Source organism: Convolutriloba macropyga, chromosome 5 (assembly GCF_964194025.1).
Source record: "Convolutriloba macropyga chromosome 5, txConMacr16.3, whole genome shotgun sequence".
Classification (NCBI taxonomy): Eukaryota; Metazoa; Xenacoelomorpha; order Acoela; family Convolutidae; genus Convolutriloba; species Convolutriloba macropyga.
The window spans coordinates 24,151,526-24,168,133 of record NC_134472.1 but is presented as its reverse complement, the minus strand read 5'-3'; the positions used below and the strand labels follow the sequence as shown (position 1 = coordinate 24,168,133).

General features: G+C 36.1%; 1 protein-coding gene across 2 annotated transcripts in view; it reads right to left on the bottom strand.

The window, feature by feature from the left end:
- Positions 1-16,608, bottom strand: part of LOC142339254 (uncharacterized) — an 80,653-nt gene that overhangs the window by 19,682 nt on the left and 44,363 nt on the right. Inside the window, exons 10-12 of one of the 2 annotated variants that reach the window (XM_075389126.1) lie at positions 14,758-14,955; positions 14,020-14,152; positions 12,161-12,498 (exon numbers count right to left, since the gene is read on the bottom strand). In XM_075389126.1, the coding sequence (XP_075245241.1) occupies positions 12,161-12,498; positions 14,020-14,152; positions 14,758-14,955 (669 nt within the window). The remainder of the gene's footprint in view (positions 1-12,160; positions 12,499-14,019; positions 14,153-14,757; positions 14,956-16,608) is intronic. The other variant, XM_075389128.1, reaches the window with a different exon arrangement.

The following is a 16,608-nucleotide window of genomic DNA, read 5'->3' as shown; positions in this document are numbered from 1 at the left end:
TCTGGATCTCTTCTGGTAATGTAGGCCCTCTCACAGTACGTTATGACCCCGTTACAGAACATAAAACGACTAACGTCGGAAAAATTGCTCTGAATGACAGGCTGGGCGATTTAATTCAGAGGCTGTTTATGGGTGCAAAAACAACACACGAAATCCGGGTTCAATTGTAAGTTAGTGTAATTGTGACGAATCGCATTAGTCGGCCACCAGCATTATTGTAGGCGGCCCGAATAACTGCAAAATAGAGTTGCCGGCCGTAGAATTCAGATAGAAACATACCAGACAGATTGCCGGAAAATAGCCGCCGTTGATTCCAATAAGCATGATTGGGATTGAAAGAATTGAAGATATTGAAAAAAAAAGATTTTTGTACAAAAACATTTTTTAAGTCCGATTATTTTGATGGCGTTTCGTAGTTGAACATACTTCTGTTTCTTAGAGCGAGGCTACAGGGGCTACTATCAATACCAATAAGCATAAGAGATGGTAACTAAGGCTTATAGGAACGACGTTCAAATAGCGAGCATCTAAAATTGGGCTTTATGGGTTTATCCCGTTTCTACTTCTGACTTCAATTTTTTATACTGACTCTGTTCATTTTGAATTGCTTTGCTGAGCAACTGATGTTCAAAATCACTTTTAGCAGGATGAGAGAAGAGAGAAACTAGCCTAGAGAAGTCAAAAAGATATCACGCAAAATGTTGAAAAAGCGGCAAAATGAGGTAAAGCGAAACATTTTTTTATTCGACGAAGTAAAAAACATAGCAGGACAAGTCCTGAAATACAATTCAAAGAATTGAATGAAAAACTTAGATTTACTCTACCTGAACAGCAGATCAATTCAACGATGCCAGCCAAGACACAATAATCATCTCAAAAAACTGAGAAACAAACAATCAAACAAAATAAACAGATATATAATCCTTGATAAAACTTGGAAGCTTTTACCCCTAAGGCAAAATTTGACCCCTTTAAATATACCCATTTCAAAAATATGTTCAAAACCAAAATTTGTTTCTGGAATTGGTGCAGTAATTTGTTCCTGAAGTTGGTAAAATACTGAAAATCTGCCAGGCCTGAAAAATCTCATTGGCCCTTGAAGATCGATTAACTCGAAAATTTTCAAATGCTAAAAATATCAATTGAAAATTTAATGAAATGTTGCTGAAAAACTGAATAAAAGACAAATGTCTTCAAGAAAACTTAAAAAACTTGCAAGTTTTATCAAAAAATTTTCAAAACCGTGGAATAGGATTCCTGGCACTTGAGAATGGACAAATATCAAAAACTAAGAAACCTCAAAAAAATTGCAGATTTTATCAAAAAAATGCTAAAATTCGACACATTAAAATGTTGAAAACCCCTCCATAATTACTAGAAACTCTACAGTGCCCTATTATCAAAACTTAAAGGAGATTCCCTGGCCCCTGAAGCTGGAAAAACGCAAAAAATGACAAAAATTTTCAAAAACCTTGAAAAAAATTGCAAAAACTAGTATCAGTTTGTGTGTTTGTGTTTGTAGTACCAGAACATATGGCTGATAAACTGGTCATAACAAGTACCTTTTTTCTCGCAAAAGGCCTTGATCATTTTAAAAAATTCAACCTAAGACTACTCAAGCAAAAAACTTAAAAAAATCACAAAAAACAAGAAAAATTGCACCATTTTGAGCCCAAAACTCCTAAAAATGACCTTTTAACCTTCAATTAAGGCCATCCCAGCAGCTGCAACACTCTAAGCACTTGAATGACTACTAACGTCCACTTTGGGCCTCTAATGAAACTTAATGCCCGCTGGGCTTTACCTGTTTATCCCGTTTTGAAAGATCAAAGTTATTGAAAAATGTGTGAACACATCTTAAAAAAAAAACAGCGCCCCAAAACAATTCAAATTCTTAGAATTGTAAATAAAAAATAGGAGCGCTATAATAGCCGGCTGAGAAGATGAGGGCGGCTATTAAAGAGATACAGAAATGAGTTGAAAAAGCTTTCAACGCTGCTTAAAAATTTGTAAACATACCCAGCATATTGCCACAAAATAGCTGCCATTGATTCCCATAACCCCAATTGGGATTGAAAGAACACAAAAAAATGAAAAAATGGAAGAAATGGATTGCTGTACAAAAACATTTTTGGAGTGCCAAATTTTTATTTTATTTTGTAGTTAGACATACTCCTGTTTCATAATGAGAGAATACAGGCAATATAATCAATAACAAAAAGCAATAGAGATAATTCCCACGACTTACAAGAACAAAGTTCAAGACGCGGGCATCTAAAATTGGACTTATCCCATTTTCATTTTTGATTTCGTTTTCCGGTATTGACTTTAGTCAGGGTAGATTTCTCTGCTGAGCAACTGCTGTTTTAAAAGAACTTTGAGCAGAATAAGCGAAAAATGAAGTCAAAACAATTTTACGCAATAAGTTGAACAAGCTGTCTTACGGTTTTATTCGACAAACATAGCAGGACCATTCCTGAATTACCAATCAAAAATTGAGGGAAATGAAGAGAACAAACACTATCAGCTTCTTTAAAAGAACATAACCGACTGACGTCCGGCGAATTGCTCTCAACGCCCGGCAAGCGGTTGGCTTCGTCAGTAGCTACGCACGGTTTAGTGAGGCAAGCTTTAGCTTAATTGAAGGGGCGTGAGCTCAGCGGGGGGGGGGGGCTGATGGGGGTGGCAACAGTGGGGGAGGGGGGAGTCAATCTCTAAAAACCGCCCTTCGCAAAATAAGTATAAGTCTAGAAAACAGATTCTTTGAATCGCATACTTGAAGACTAGTGACAAAAAGTCAAATGAGTCAGAAGAAAAATGCGTCAAGCGAAAAATATCTTTGTTGGAGAGCAATTAAACAGCCTCCAATTAAGAAATAAACAAAAGGCCAAGACGGCCATGATTGTAAACAAAACACTAGAAAAAAGCGAAATCAGTTCAATTCTTTAAGAAAGTGTTATGGAAGCTATTTTTCCCAACAACGTCAAACTCACAGGACCTCTAGGCAATGTAAACTTAGTCAACAGACACTAATTTCGCTGCTCTTACTACTACAGCGTGACTAAAATCACTACTCCAGTTTGACAACTCATTAGCCAGAAAAGGTAGAAAAAGTGTGAACAGATAAAAAAAAAGACGCGCACCAATACGATTCAAATTCATTGAATTAAAAATAAGCTCACTATAACAGCCGGCTGATAAGATGAAGGTGGCTAAATAAACATTCAACGAAAAATTAAAACGGCTTGTTCAAATTTATTCAGCATAAACTTCTTTATTAGGGACCGTAATTACCGCAAAACCATTTAACGATAGGAAGAAGTCATTCGAAAAGTTTAACTTCACCAGTCCTGCTGTGTGAACAAATATAAAACATAGCTGGCAGATTACACGAAAACAGCCGCAATAGATTTACAGTCTCAAAAAAGAAGTAAAAGACCGACCACAAAAAATTTATTCTTTTCATTAAGAGCTGAGATGTTTTATTTTGATTAAGAATCTGTATAAGCTATTGCTGCCTCTATTTCCTGCTCTCAAATAACCTTCATTTGGAATGACACGCATTCACTTGACCTTATCTCTGATTTAAAGTTTTAAAAAAAATCAATTTCAAAGTGAGGAAGTCATCTATGAGAGTGACGACAAATCAAAAAACTTAAACATAATTTAAAAAAGTCTCCACGCATTGGAAATCAGTACCACACAAAGCGAAGAGCGGAAAAAATGAGAATTATGCCAAAAATCAGATTTTTTTCTAGAAAAATAGTGACGTCGAAGTATGAAGTGTTGTATGAAAAACGTAGCCGGCAGATTGCCGGAAAAAAGCCGCTTCAGGCCTTCCATGGATTTGAAGCAATTAAAAAAAGAAAGACAGATTGACCACCAGTTCTTTAATAGACCATTAGACTTTTTGGGGTTAGATCCGGTCTGTCACTTTTATGAGACACATACGCTCCATAAGGAAAAAACCCTAAGGGAGCCTTTTCAAAAATAATAATTGAAAACATAAACTCAAGACTCTAATACTCAAGAATTGGGGAAAATACGTTTGTCAATACTTTGATGCACGCTCTTGATCTTTAACTACTGAAGTGTCATAACAAAAGTCATTTCTTTAAGTGAGGTAAGTTCCCAGTAACTTCACCACTCCAGGTACTTGAATTACCAAACGCGGCTAAGGGCCTCTAATGAAACTTGATAAACGCAGAGCTTTACCTGTTTATCCCGTTTTGAAAGCTTCAAGTCATGAAAAGTCATCAAAGTCATGAAAGTCAGGGTAAGACAAAAAGATCTGTTAGACGAAGTAAAAAGAAGAAATTAGGAGCGCTATAATAGCCGCCTGGAATTGCTGAAGCGGCTATTAATTACAAACATAGCCGGCCGATTGCCGGAAAATAGCCGCGATAGACGCTTGTGGCGTTACATGAATTGAAACAACTATAGAAATAAAATAGACAGATCGACCACCAGTCCTTTAATAGACCACTAGACTTTTTGGGTTAGCTTCGGACTGTCATTTTTATGAGACACATAAGCTATATAAGGAGAAAGTCCTAAGAGGGCTTTTCAAAATTAGGATCTTTTCCGTTTTATGCCACCTCAGCTTAGTGGGCGCATATTATTTGCACACCCCAGATGCACGTGCAATATTGGGGGGGGGGGCACAAACGGAAAAGATCCCAAAATTAATATTAGAAATCAAAAACTCAAGAATTAGGGCATATGTTTGGCACTACTTAGATGCACACTATACCTTTGATAATTAAATTTAAAGTTAAAATTTAAAGTTTGATAAGTGAGCACATTTTTTGAGTGAGGTAAGTCATTGAAAAAGTCAATTCCAAGAAGTCACGCTAAGACGAAACAAAAATCTGTTAGACGAAGTAAAAAACATAGCAGGACGAGTCCTGAAATACAATTCAAAGAATTGAAATAAAAACGCAGACGTACTCTACCTGACCAGCAGATCAATTGAACAATTCCAGCCAGAACACAAACAAACTCATCTCAAAAAATTGAGAAATTAAAAGAACCGAAACTAAAAATATACTCATTGCTAAAACTCGAAGCTTTCAAACCTAAGGCAAAATTTCTTCCCTTTAAAAATACCTATTTCAATAATATGTTTAAAATCAATTTTTGTTTCTGAAATCGGTCCAGTATTATATCCGGAAGACCTAAAAAATTCATTGGCCCTTGTAGATCGATGATTAACTCGAAAATGACCAAAAAATATAAGAAAAGAAATCAATTGCAAAATATCAAAAAATGTTGCTGAAAAACGTGATATAAATGTCTTCAGAATCATTTCTATGTCTCTAGAGGCTATCCAGTAACCCAATTCCAAGCTTTAAAAAACTCCTTGGCTCATAGATCGATAGGCAAAAATTTTTAGAAAAATTTCAAACTTCAAAAAATATAAATTCGTTCTATTAAAATGTTGAAAGCCATTCAATTGCCCCCTAGCAATTAATAATTATTTAATAACATACTAGCAAACACTGGATGAGGTTACCTGTCTACTGAGACAAGAAAAAATAAATAAAATACAAATGTTTTGAAAAAACTTGAAAAAATTTGCAAATTTTATCAAAAAATTTCCAAAATTCGAAAGGTTAAATTGTTGAAAACAAATCCATTGAGACTAAAAACCATGCAGTAACTTTTTTATCAGAACGTTGAATAGGTTTTCTCGCACTTGAGAATGGACGAATATCAAAAACTGACAAAAACTTTAGGAAAACTTGAAAAAATTGCAGATTTTAACAAAAAAAAATGCTAAAATTCGAGACACTAAAATGTTAAAAACCGTTCCATTGTTACTACAAACTATGAAGTGCCCTATTAACAAACCTCAAAGGAGATTGCCTGGTCCTTGAAGCTGGAAAAACTGAAAAAATAAACATTTTCAAAAACCTGAAAATGCGAATTTTGTCAAAAAAAATTGCTAAAATTTGATATTCAAAAGTTGAAACCTATTCCATGGCAACTAAAAATTTTTAAGTAACTTATCATCCAACCGCTAATGAGGTGTTTTGGCCCCTGGGACTCAACTTGAACAATGAGAATAAATGTCAAAAAAATATGAAAAAAATTGCAAGCTTTGTCAAAAAATGCTTAAATTCATGATGGCAAAAAGTTGATAACCAATCCATTACCACTAGAAACTATGCAGTAATCTATCATCAAACCCGTTATCAAACTCTAGAGGAGGTTTCTTGGCACCTAGGGCTAAAAAAGTCAAAAAATGACAAATTTTCAAAAAAACATGAAAAAAATTAGTATCATTTCGCGAGTTTGTGTTTGTAGTACCAAAACTTATAGCTCATAAAATGGTCATAACAGGCAATTTTGTGTCGCAAACGACCTTAATCAACTTTTAAAAACTTCAACCTAAGACTAATCAAACAAAGAAACTAAAAAAAATCACGCAAACATGAAAAATTGCATCATTTTCAGCCCAAAACTCCTAAAAATGACCTTTTAACCTTCAATTAAGGCCATCCCAGCAGCAGTACCACTCTATGCACTTGAATGACTACTGAAGCCCACTTTGGGCCTCTAATTAAATTTGATGCCCGCTGGGCTTAACCTGTTTATCCCGTTTTGAACGATCAAAGTCATTGAAAAATGTGTGAACACATTTTAAAAAAAAACAGCGCACCAAAACAATTCAAATTCTTTGAATTAAAAAAAACGGAAAATGACGTGACGCACGAATTCAGTCGAAATTGCATGAATGACGGAGACAAGCAAATTTGAAATGTTTGTGACGTCAGTTGGTTGTAATAAAAAATATTGACAACGAAACTAACAATATAACAGGTCAAGTTCTGGCCTAAAATTCCATTAATTTTCATTCAGTAAACAGAAAACTGGACCAGAAATGGACACATGGATTGGAAGAAACATCTAGAAAAAAATCGGATTACGGAAATCGAAAAACAGTGAAGAACAAAGTCAAATTACCGCATATGAACCATAAGCAAGCAAGCGAAATTTTGTTCAAAAAAAACTTTTCACACTCTGTTTCAAAAATAGAGTGAAAAAACTCCAGGCATCAAAACAGCTCTTTTTTGTTTCATGTCCTGATTCGGGGTGATCAAACTCATCACTTCAACTTGAATTCAAAAATCTAAAAAAAATATGTGAACAGATCTTTAAAAAGTATGGCAGGAAAAGTGGTCAAATGGTCGTATGGGGAAAAACCCACTAGCGAGAAAGCGAATTTTTTGTTTAAACACCGATTCTCACTCTGCTTTAAAATTTGAGTAAAATATTTTACGCCTCAAACTCGCTCCCTTTTTTGCTTCACTTCCTGTTTCGGCGTGCACAAAAAAATCACTTCAGAGTGACTACAAAAATCATGAAATTGTAACAACAGATCTGAAAAAGACAGCGCTTCAAAAACAATGCAATTATTTGAATTGCTAATCAAAGAGAAAGATAATAATAACCCTGGCTATTGCTTTTGGCTATTGACCAGATTTGAGAGCCCCTTTTGGGGATGAATAAAAAACTTATAGCATAGATTTAAATCGAATGACTGCTCCATATACGAAACCTCGTTAAACTCTCATATTCGACTACATCATGTAAACCAAAACCGCAATACATGCTCCTAGGTTTAAAAAATGTATAACTCAACTCAATTTTATTCTCCAACCCACCATAATTTTAATTTCACAATACTGTCTTCGGTTTACACTATTGATTTAAAACTATGAAGTTTGTCAGTAGGCAGATGGTACGCTGGCTAAGATTATCGCGTCTATTCGGCAAAAAACAAGATTAAGCTAAAACATAGAAACTCAAATGAAAAAAAACTCGTAGCTCACATTAAAGTGGCCACAGCGCTTACTCGAAAGAATCAAGCCGAGAAAATCGATACAAAAAATAAGGAAAATAGTACAAAAAAAGAAAAAGCATTGTTAAATTCGATCAAAATTATAGCGTCAATGACAAAGCTAGAGAGGTTTTGAATAAGGCACGCATGGTAGCATGTTTAACTTGTGTAACAAGATAGCAAATAAAAATTCAAAAAAACTTTCTTATCTATATTACGTATAAAATTGCAAACTATATCCATCGAAAATGACCACTTATCCGACAGATTGCCAAAACGTAAGCCATAGCTGCCGCCTTGACGCCAAATTGTACACAAAAACAAAAGATGCCTTGGCCGCATTCACTAAATTGTTGTATGAATTCTCAACATAACGCAGTGTGAGATAAAGTCAGAAGAGGCGCGTGCAAGTCGTGACTTCTATAAAACAAACACATAGCCGGTAGAATACCGGAAACGACTCGAATCGTCGTGCGAAATAATCTCTGCCCTAACTTGGACAAAATCAGAATATCTAAAAAAACACTAGAAATAACAAAAATAGTAGACCAATATAACATAAAAAGCGTTAAAAATTTTTCATTTCAGGGGTGTGGGTAGGTGCTGGTGGGGTGGTTGGTAGGTGGTGGTGGGGGCAGTTAGGTGGGGTGTGGGGTACGTTCGTTTTGGGGGTGGGGGGGGGGGGGTAGTTAGGTGCGTTGAGGGGGGGGGGGGTAGGGGTAGGTAGGTACGTGGGGGGAGGGGAGGGGGTGTAGGTACGTTGGGTTGGGGGGGGGGGTAGGTTCGTGGAGGTGGGGGTAGTTTTTTTTTGGGGGGGGGGGGTAGGTAGTTAAATTGGATCAAATTTTCTCGAATTGACCGCTTCACCTTGAATTACAGACTGTTAGCAATTGCTATACATTACGTGAACAACCAGCAGATCACGTGAACAATGCCGGCAAAAACAGAAACAAAATCATCTCCAAAAAACTGAGAAATTAAAACAATAAAAAAACTGAACAAATATACTCATTGCTAAAACTCTAGAAGCTTTTACCCTTAAGGCAAAATTTGATTTCTTTAATTATACCTATTTCAAAAATATGTTCCAAACCAATTTTTGTTTCTGAAATCGGTCCAGTATTATATTTGCAATAAATGAAAGAAATTCATTGGCCCTTGAACATCGATTAACTCGAAAATGACCGAAAAATTCAAAAAAGAAATCAATTGCAAATATTAATGAAATGTTACAAAAAATGGTGATATTAAAGCCTTCAGAATCGTTTCTGTGTATCTAGAGCCTATTAGACGCCATTCCGTAACCCAATTCCATTCCTTCAAAAATTAATGGGCTCAAAGACCGATAGGCAATAATTTTTTAAAAATTTCAAATTTCAAACAATAGAAATTCTTTCAAATAAAATGTAGAAAACCATTCACTTGCCCCCTAGCAACTATTTAATAACATACTATCAAACCTTGGAGGAGGTTAGCTGGCTACTGAGGTGAGAAAAACTGATTAAAAGACAAATGTTTCGGAAAAAACTTAAAAATAATTGTACATTTTATCAAGAAATTTCCTAACAATCGAAAAGTTAATTGGTTGAAAACAAATCCATTGAAACTAACAACCATGCAGTAACTTTCATCAGACCGTGGAATAGGTTTTTTGGTACTTGAGAACTGACAAACACGAAAAACTGACAAAAACTTTAGAAAACCTTAAAAAAAATTGAAAATTTTATCAAAAATGTGCTAAAATTTGAGACATTAAAATGTTGAAAACCAATTCGTTGTTACTAGAAACTATGCAGTGCCCTAATATCATACCTCAAAGGAGATTCCTTGGCCCGTGAAGCTGAAAAAACTCAAAAAAAGACAAAAATTTTCAAAAAACTTGAAAAAAATTGCAAAAACTAGTATCATTTTGCGTGTTTGTGTTTGTATTACCAAAACATATAGCTCATAAAATAGTCATAAAAAGTAAATTTGTCTCGAAAAAGGCCTTCGTCAACTTTTAAAACTTCAACTTCAGACTAATCAAACAAAAAACTCAAAAAATCACACAAAAAAAGAAAAATTGCATCATTTTGAGCCCAAAAACTCCTAAAAACGACCTTTTAACCTTCAATTAAGGCCATCCCAGCAGCTGTACCACTCTAAGCACTTGAATGACTACTAAAGCGCTCTTTGGGCCTCTAATGCTTTGAAACTTAATGCCCGCTGGGCTTTACCTGTTTATCCCGTTTCGAAAAATCAAAGTCATTGAAAAATGTGTGAACACATCTTAAAAAAAAACACAGCGCCCCAATACAATTCAAATTCTTTAAATTGTAAAAAATTAGGAGCGCTATAATAGCCGCCTAGAATTGAGGAGGGGGCTATTAATAATAATCTCTATCACAGCGTCAAAAACGAAGTCATAAAACAACCGTTAGCAGTTCCATAGGCAAAAAATGGACGAAAAATAGACCAAACCTTTTACTGAAAGACCTCAAAATGTTATCTATGTCAAGAAAGCTATAGCTCGATGCTGAACAACGAGAACTACTATTTTGAAACAAAACAAAACGTCGCCTAGAAACGCAATACAAAAGGGCAAAGCGCAAATATCCAGTATTTTTGTTAAGATGAAATAGGTTAAACTAAAAAAAAAAGCATATCTAGGATGAACTCAAGTCATTAATTATAATCATTTTTGCCTAATTTGCGACCAATGACAGTTCGCCATAAATTCTTCAGTTGAACATTAGAACTTAGCCGACTGATTACCGGAAATAGCCACCGTTGACGCGCTTGACGCACATTGGGATTGAAACCGAAAAACAAAACATTAAGACAAAGGGAATTTAGCTTCTAAAAATACACTTAATTCAGCTTCTAAACAGGAAACCAATCAGCATAATATTAACTCCAGCTAGCAATCGCTTTAATGAACTTCGGTGACCTAGTACACAATGACTCAATGACAGGGCTTTTCTATTTATCCCGTTTCAATTGATTTTGCTCTTTTGACTTTGACAGTATTCACCACATTGGCGCAGCGGGGGTGGGGGGGGGGGGCTGATGGGAGCAACGGTGGGAGGGCAGTTTTTGGCTGCACACAGGTCGCTTACGGCCTGAACGATGTTCAGGGGTGGGGAATAGGGGTGAAGTGAGAGGGGGGATGTGGGGGGGGAGGGGTTGGGGTGTCTCTAAAAATCGCCTTTAGCATCATACAAATAAGTCTCCGAAATAGTTTCTGTGAATCGCATACTTGGAGACTAGTGAGCTTAAAGGGTCTAACAGCACTTAATCCCCGCTGGGCGCTACCTGTTTATCCCGTTTTTGAGGACGAAAAGTCAAATGGATCAGACGAAAATTCGGTCAAGCGAAAAATCGGATAAATGAGCAATTAATCCCGCAAATGAACAAAAAAACTCGCAGCAATAAGAGTGAAAAATGACGTCAGCCACGCAATTCAGTTGAAAATGCGTTAACGAATGAGCAAAAAGATTTGAAATGATTGTGACGTCATCTGGTTGTTACAAAAATCTTGATGACGAAATAAAAAACACGAAAAGGCAAATAATAGCCCAGCTATCGCTGTGCGGCTATTAATAATAAATTGTCTCTAAGTCATAGTTATGAAATGAAACAATTAATTCAATAAACCTAAGCCTCTTAGCATTCGATGAGATCTGTCTTAAAAGAGATTGAGTAATAACACAAGCCAGTCTTTGAAAATAAATAGTAGCAAAGTAATGAAAAAACACTAACTATGAACGCAGACCATTAACCAATGATACTAGACTTTAGGGAGCCTAATTGATAAGAAAAATTAACAAAAAATTGTACAAGGCTAAAAACTGACAAGTTAAAAGAGTCAGACGAAAAATCGGTCACGCGAAAAATTGCATCAGACCACGAGAATAACATAATTGCTACCGACTGTGTTTTAGAGCAATTAAAAAGACAGCGCAACAGTACAATTTAATTTCTTTCAATTGTAAAAACATAGCCGGCATATTGCCGGAAAACAGCCGCGATAGATGCTTTTGGCTATGACCACCAGTCCTTTAATAGACCACTAGACTTTTTGGGTCTGTCATTTTTGAGACACATAAGCTCTTTAAGGAGAAAGCCCTAATAGGGCTTTTCAAAATTAATATTTGAAATCAAAAACTCAGGGACTCAGGGTAAGACGAAACAAAAATCTGTTAGACGAAGTAAAAAAATTAGGAGAGCAATAATAGCCGCCTGTAATTGCTGACGCGGCTATTTAAAAAACGAACACCACGATATCGCTACGTTCAGCTTACAGCTCCGCAGCTATAAAAAAATCTCACAAACCAGCAGTGGATGAATGACTAGGGACTCTATTGTAGCTGCTACTATTATCTCGCTTTCCATACTCCCAATTCGAAGTTCCATTCCAGTGACCAGTATTTAAACCACTCTCGGGTGCCACCCCGTTCACAAAACTCGGAGAATTGTGATAAGACGATGATACTCCCAGATCACCAGGGGTTGGAACCGCCTGATAGTTGCTGCCGCTATCGATATCGCTAATTTCGCTCATAAACTGTTGTTTGCGTTTGTCCTCTGAGATCTGTATGAGGCTGCCGAACAACTCTGAAGGCTTTTTAAGCTTATCAAAGTTGTCATGTAGTCTAACCCAATCGTGCTCTCTAAAAACAAGATTTACATTTAGCCCGAGCTGACTCTCATCCGACAACCTGTTTCCAGTCGACAGCCATTATGTTTAGCTTTAGCAACATATAACGGCTTTACAAACCAAAAATTGTTGCTATAGACCATTTCTTTACAAGACTTACAAGATGAAGAAATGGACTGTTTCCCACTTTTCAGATAGCCAGATTGCATTACTAAAGCCAAGCTTGTCGATAGTTCTTATCCTGTTTGGGAACTTTTCCCATTATTCCATAGTCTTCTCATAATCGTACAAGATTTCTGTGATCAATCGAGGAAAAGCAAAATTGGGTTCTGGCTGCTCCATGTCGAATAACAACCTCAATTGAGGGCTTACATGATTGAAATTATTTTTCACTCAGATTGCTGTGCTTGGTGATGAACGACAAAGCTATCGCATACATTACTTTAAACATCTGCAAATACTAGAAAGAAGGGGACTAATTTTCACATTAAAAAGCACAACCACTATTTAGAATGGGTTTAACAATGGCCTCTTTGATTTTGCCAATTTTTCCGATAATACAACTAAAGTAATCATTAGCGGATCAGTCAAATTCCTATCATCCATCTCCAAACAATCAACAGTGTTTCTCTTGTTCAAGTCTAAATAAATGTTTCTTTTTTGAAATAAACATCTCAAGTCACCAAAATTCTCAGAAGAATGCATCATGAACCATTTGTTATTACTTATCGTTATTTCTCAGTGCACTTTTTCTTATTAAGTTACTTGTTTCTGCGTTTTTGGGCTGTTTCTGTTTTTCATCAAGTCTTTTTTATAGAACATAACCGACTAAACGTCGAAAGAATTGCTCTCGAACGTCTAGTGGGAGCTCTAATCAGTTGCAGACTGCTTCAGTCGGGGGGGGGGGGGGTCTAAAGGGGACTATGAAGTTCAATAGCGGGCTTCAAATAACCACATTAGAGGTTAAGATATACCACTATTAAGATTTAAAGTGAAAAATGGCACCAGTTTCGGCGCATTTTTCATTTGACTTTTAGTATTAAATTGCCGCCAATTGAGTTCAGCTGCTTGAAATTGTGATTGAGAGAGAATTTTAGATCACACGAAACGCAAAAAGTCAAGGGCGTAAAAGTCACTCGAAAATTTAAAACCGTCAAGCGAAAATTTTGCATAAAAAACACACGTTTACAATAATTGCTATGAACTTCGTTCAAGAGCAATTAAACAGATTCATGTGATTATTTATCCAGGCCAGTTTAAAACCAACGTTTTCTACACACCAACATTTTAGGACAATAGGCATCTATCAACACATTGTTAAACATTTCATTCAAGGCAGAAAATCCCTAATCAACACTCATCGAAACGTCTGTCAGTCGTTCCGACAAAAACACGAGGAGACAAGCAGTGCAAAAAAATCAACTAGCAAGTGAAAACGAAAAAAAAAATTATTACACACTATCGAAAACGTTAAAAAAAATCTTATTTCAAAACACTGAACACTGCTGCCTTCAGAACATTGAAAAGGACTAACTTAGATTTTGCCTCCTCGTGACGTAATTCCGATCTGACAGATGCCAAATTGTTCCTAATTTGTTCCAGCTCCGCCAGAGCAGCCTTCCTCTGTTCCATAAAAGAGTGTCGCTGTTGCGCATTCATGTTCCCGGCTATTAAAACAAACTAATGTTATTAATATCAAAACTCGCAATCGATACACAAATTTGGGAAAGCCTTGCAATCACATGGATGATACAGTCGGTGTCAGGACAAAATAACCAAAATGGCGAAATACCCAATACAACACAATTTCTAATATGCCAAAATACACAAATTTACACAATACTTTAAAGATGTTAAAATTAACAGATCGATTACTTAGCATAATAACAGTGAGATATTGTATAATGTAATAAAGATCAATTACTAAGTTCTAAATGCAATGTATATTTGGCAATGCCATGCCATTAACATTGGGAGTTTGACAGCCATTAATTGCAGACAGACTTGAATTAGTGATTCACACCAGAATAGCCTCATGCCAGAGGGACACCCGGTTTATCAAAATTAATCAATTTCTGGGTATTAAGTTGTTTACTTCCCCTTCCCCCACAGCACGTTCCGTTCATCCCTATACGTCTGAGCGCCCCCGCTGTTACAAAACAGCATTACAGACCAATCTATGTGCGAGGTGTAATGCGTTAATTTGTGCGTGGGGGGGGGGGGGGGGGGGGGTAACAGAAATATCTCAGTTTGTTCACTCATTGACATATACCTGGTGTCTGGTAGTACATAACTTCCGGAAGATGCCCATTAAAGGTAGCACTTTTCTGGGAGTTATTAAGACTATTATTTGTTGGCATGGATGAGGAGATCCCACTTTGGTTGAGTCTATCAACGACTCTGTCTATTTCCTTATCTGTAGCCTCCAACAGATCAGCGTGTTCGCTAATAAGGCTTTGTCGGAATTTCTCTGAACAAAATGCAATAAAATTGAAATGCGTTTTTCCTTATGTTATTTACGGTTGCGAAAGGCGTTATAGGTTAAAGCCACTAAGCTGGACGGGGGGCTATAAAAGGAAAGGTTCAACAAAGTGAAATGTGCACTTCCTGCTGGAACAAAAGACAGGAATCATACAGATTGCATGCTCATTTTTGTATAAATGTTCCGAACCCACTTAATGGGGAGGGGGGGGGGACTATATGCGTAACTGGTTTTTTTGTTCCGTCAATTTTTGCTGATTACTATTTAACGTGAGTTGTGGGCGACCTTCAAGTATTTAAAATTCAAATTTAAAGGTGTAGAATATAAAAACATACCCGGCAGATTGCCGGAAAATAGCCGCCGTTGATTCCAATAAGCATGATTGGGATTGAAATAACAGAAGATATTGAAAAAAAAAAAGATTTTTGTGCAAAACTATTTTTTAAGTCCGATTTATTTTGTTGGCATTTCGTGGTTGTACTTCTGTTTTAGAGAGAGGCTACAGGGGCTACTATCAATACCAATAAGCATTAGAGATGGTAACTAAGACTTAAAGGAACGACGTTCAATTAGCGGGCATCTAAAATTGGGCTTTATGGGTTTATCCCGTTTCTACTTCTGACTTCAATTTTTTATACTGACTCTGTTCATTTTGAATTGCTTTGCTGAGCAACTGATGTTCAAAATCACTTTTACCAGAATGAGAGAAGAGAGAAACTAGCCTAGAGAAGTCAAAAAGATTTCACGCAAAATGTTGAAAAGGCGGCAAAATGAGGTAAAGCGAAACATTTTTTTATTCGACGAAGTAAAAAAAAATAGGAGCGCTATAATAGCCGGCTGAGAAGATGAGGGCGGCTATTAATTAAAGAGTTCTTTTCGATTTCCGTATTTTTCGAGTTCTCGAGGTTAAATAATTTAGTGAAAATTTGCTTTTTTTTCACTATTTTTTTCACTTTGAGAATTTTTGCTCAAATTTATTTTGCTAAAATAAATTCAAATCTGCTAAATGACGATAATGCTTTTATTTTTTACGACGAAACACGGTTATAGAAACTTCTGGTATGACATTTTTGGCAAAGCTTTGGCTGAATTTTCAGGTAATTCGCCACTTTTTTCATAAAAACCAGCACGATGTTAGTTATTCTAAGTTAAACTTCTTTTTCTCAAGAGTAATGCCATAAAACCCTCTCAGACAAACTTGGTCAACTAAAACGAGGGTAGTTGAACCCCTAATAACTATCAAAACTATTTGCAAAAGTTTTGACAGCTTTTTAATGAATTGGGTCAATTTAACGATTTTTTTTTCATTTTCAGCGTCCTTTCTTATCTTTTTGCTCATTTTTGAATTAACTATAAATTTATAACAGCCACCAAGCAAAAGCCTGAGTAATGATCATCTCATCGCTCACATTTTTTAAACTTTTTGATGTGAATAAGAAATCAAATTTTAAGCAAGAATTTTAATCACATTGGAGCAGTAAATGTAGCGATAAAGTAAGTGGTTCCAAAGCTCTTCAATTGAAGAAATCTTCGAACTCTTCAAGTGAAGCGAGAACTTTTAGTTTAAAAAAATGCTTTTAGAGCTTTTTTCACTTGCGGCAATTCAAATTCCGTTTCTTCTTGTTTTACCCCTGATTTGCC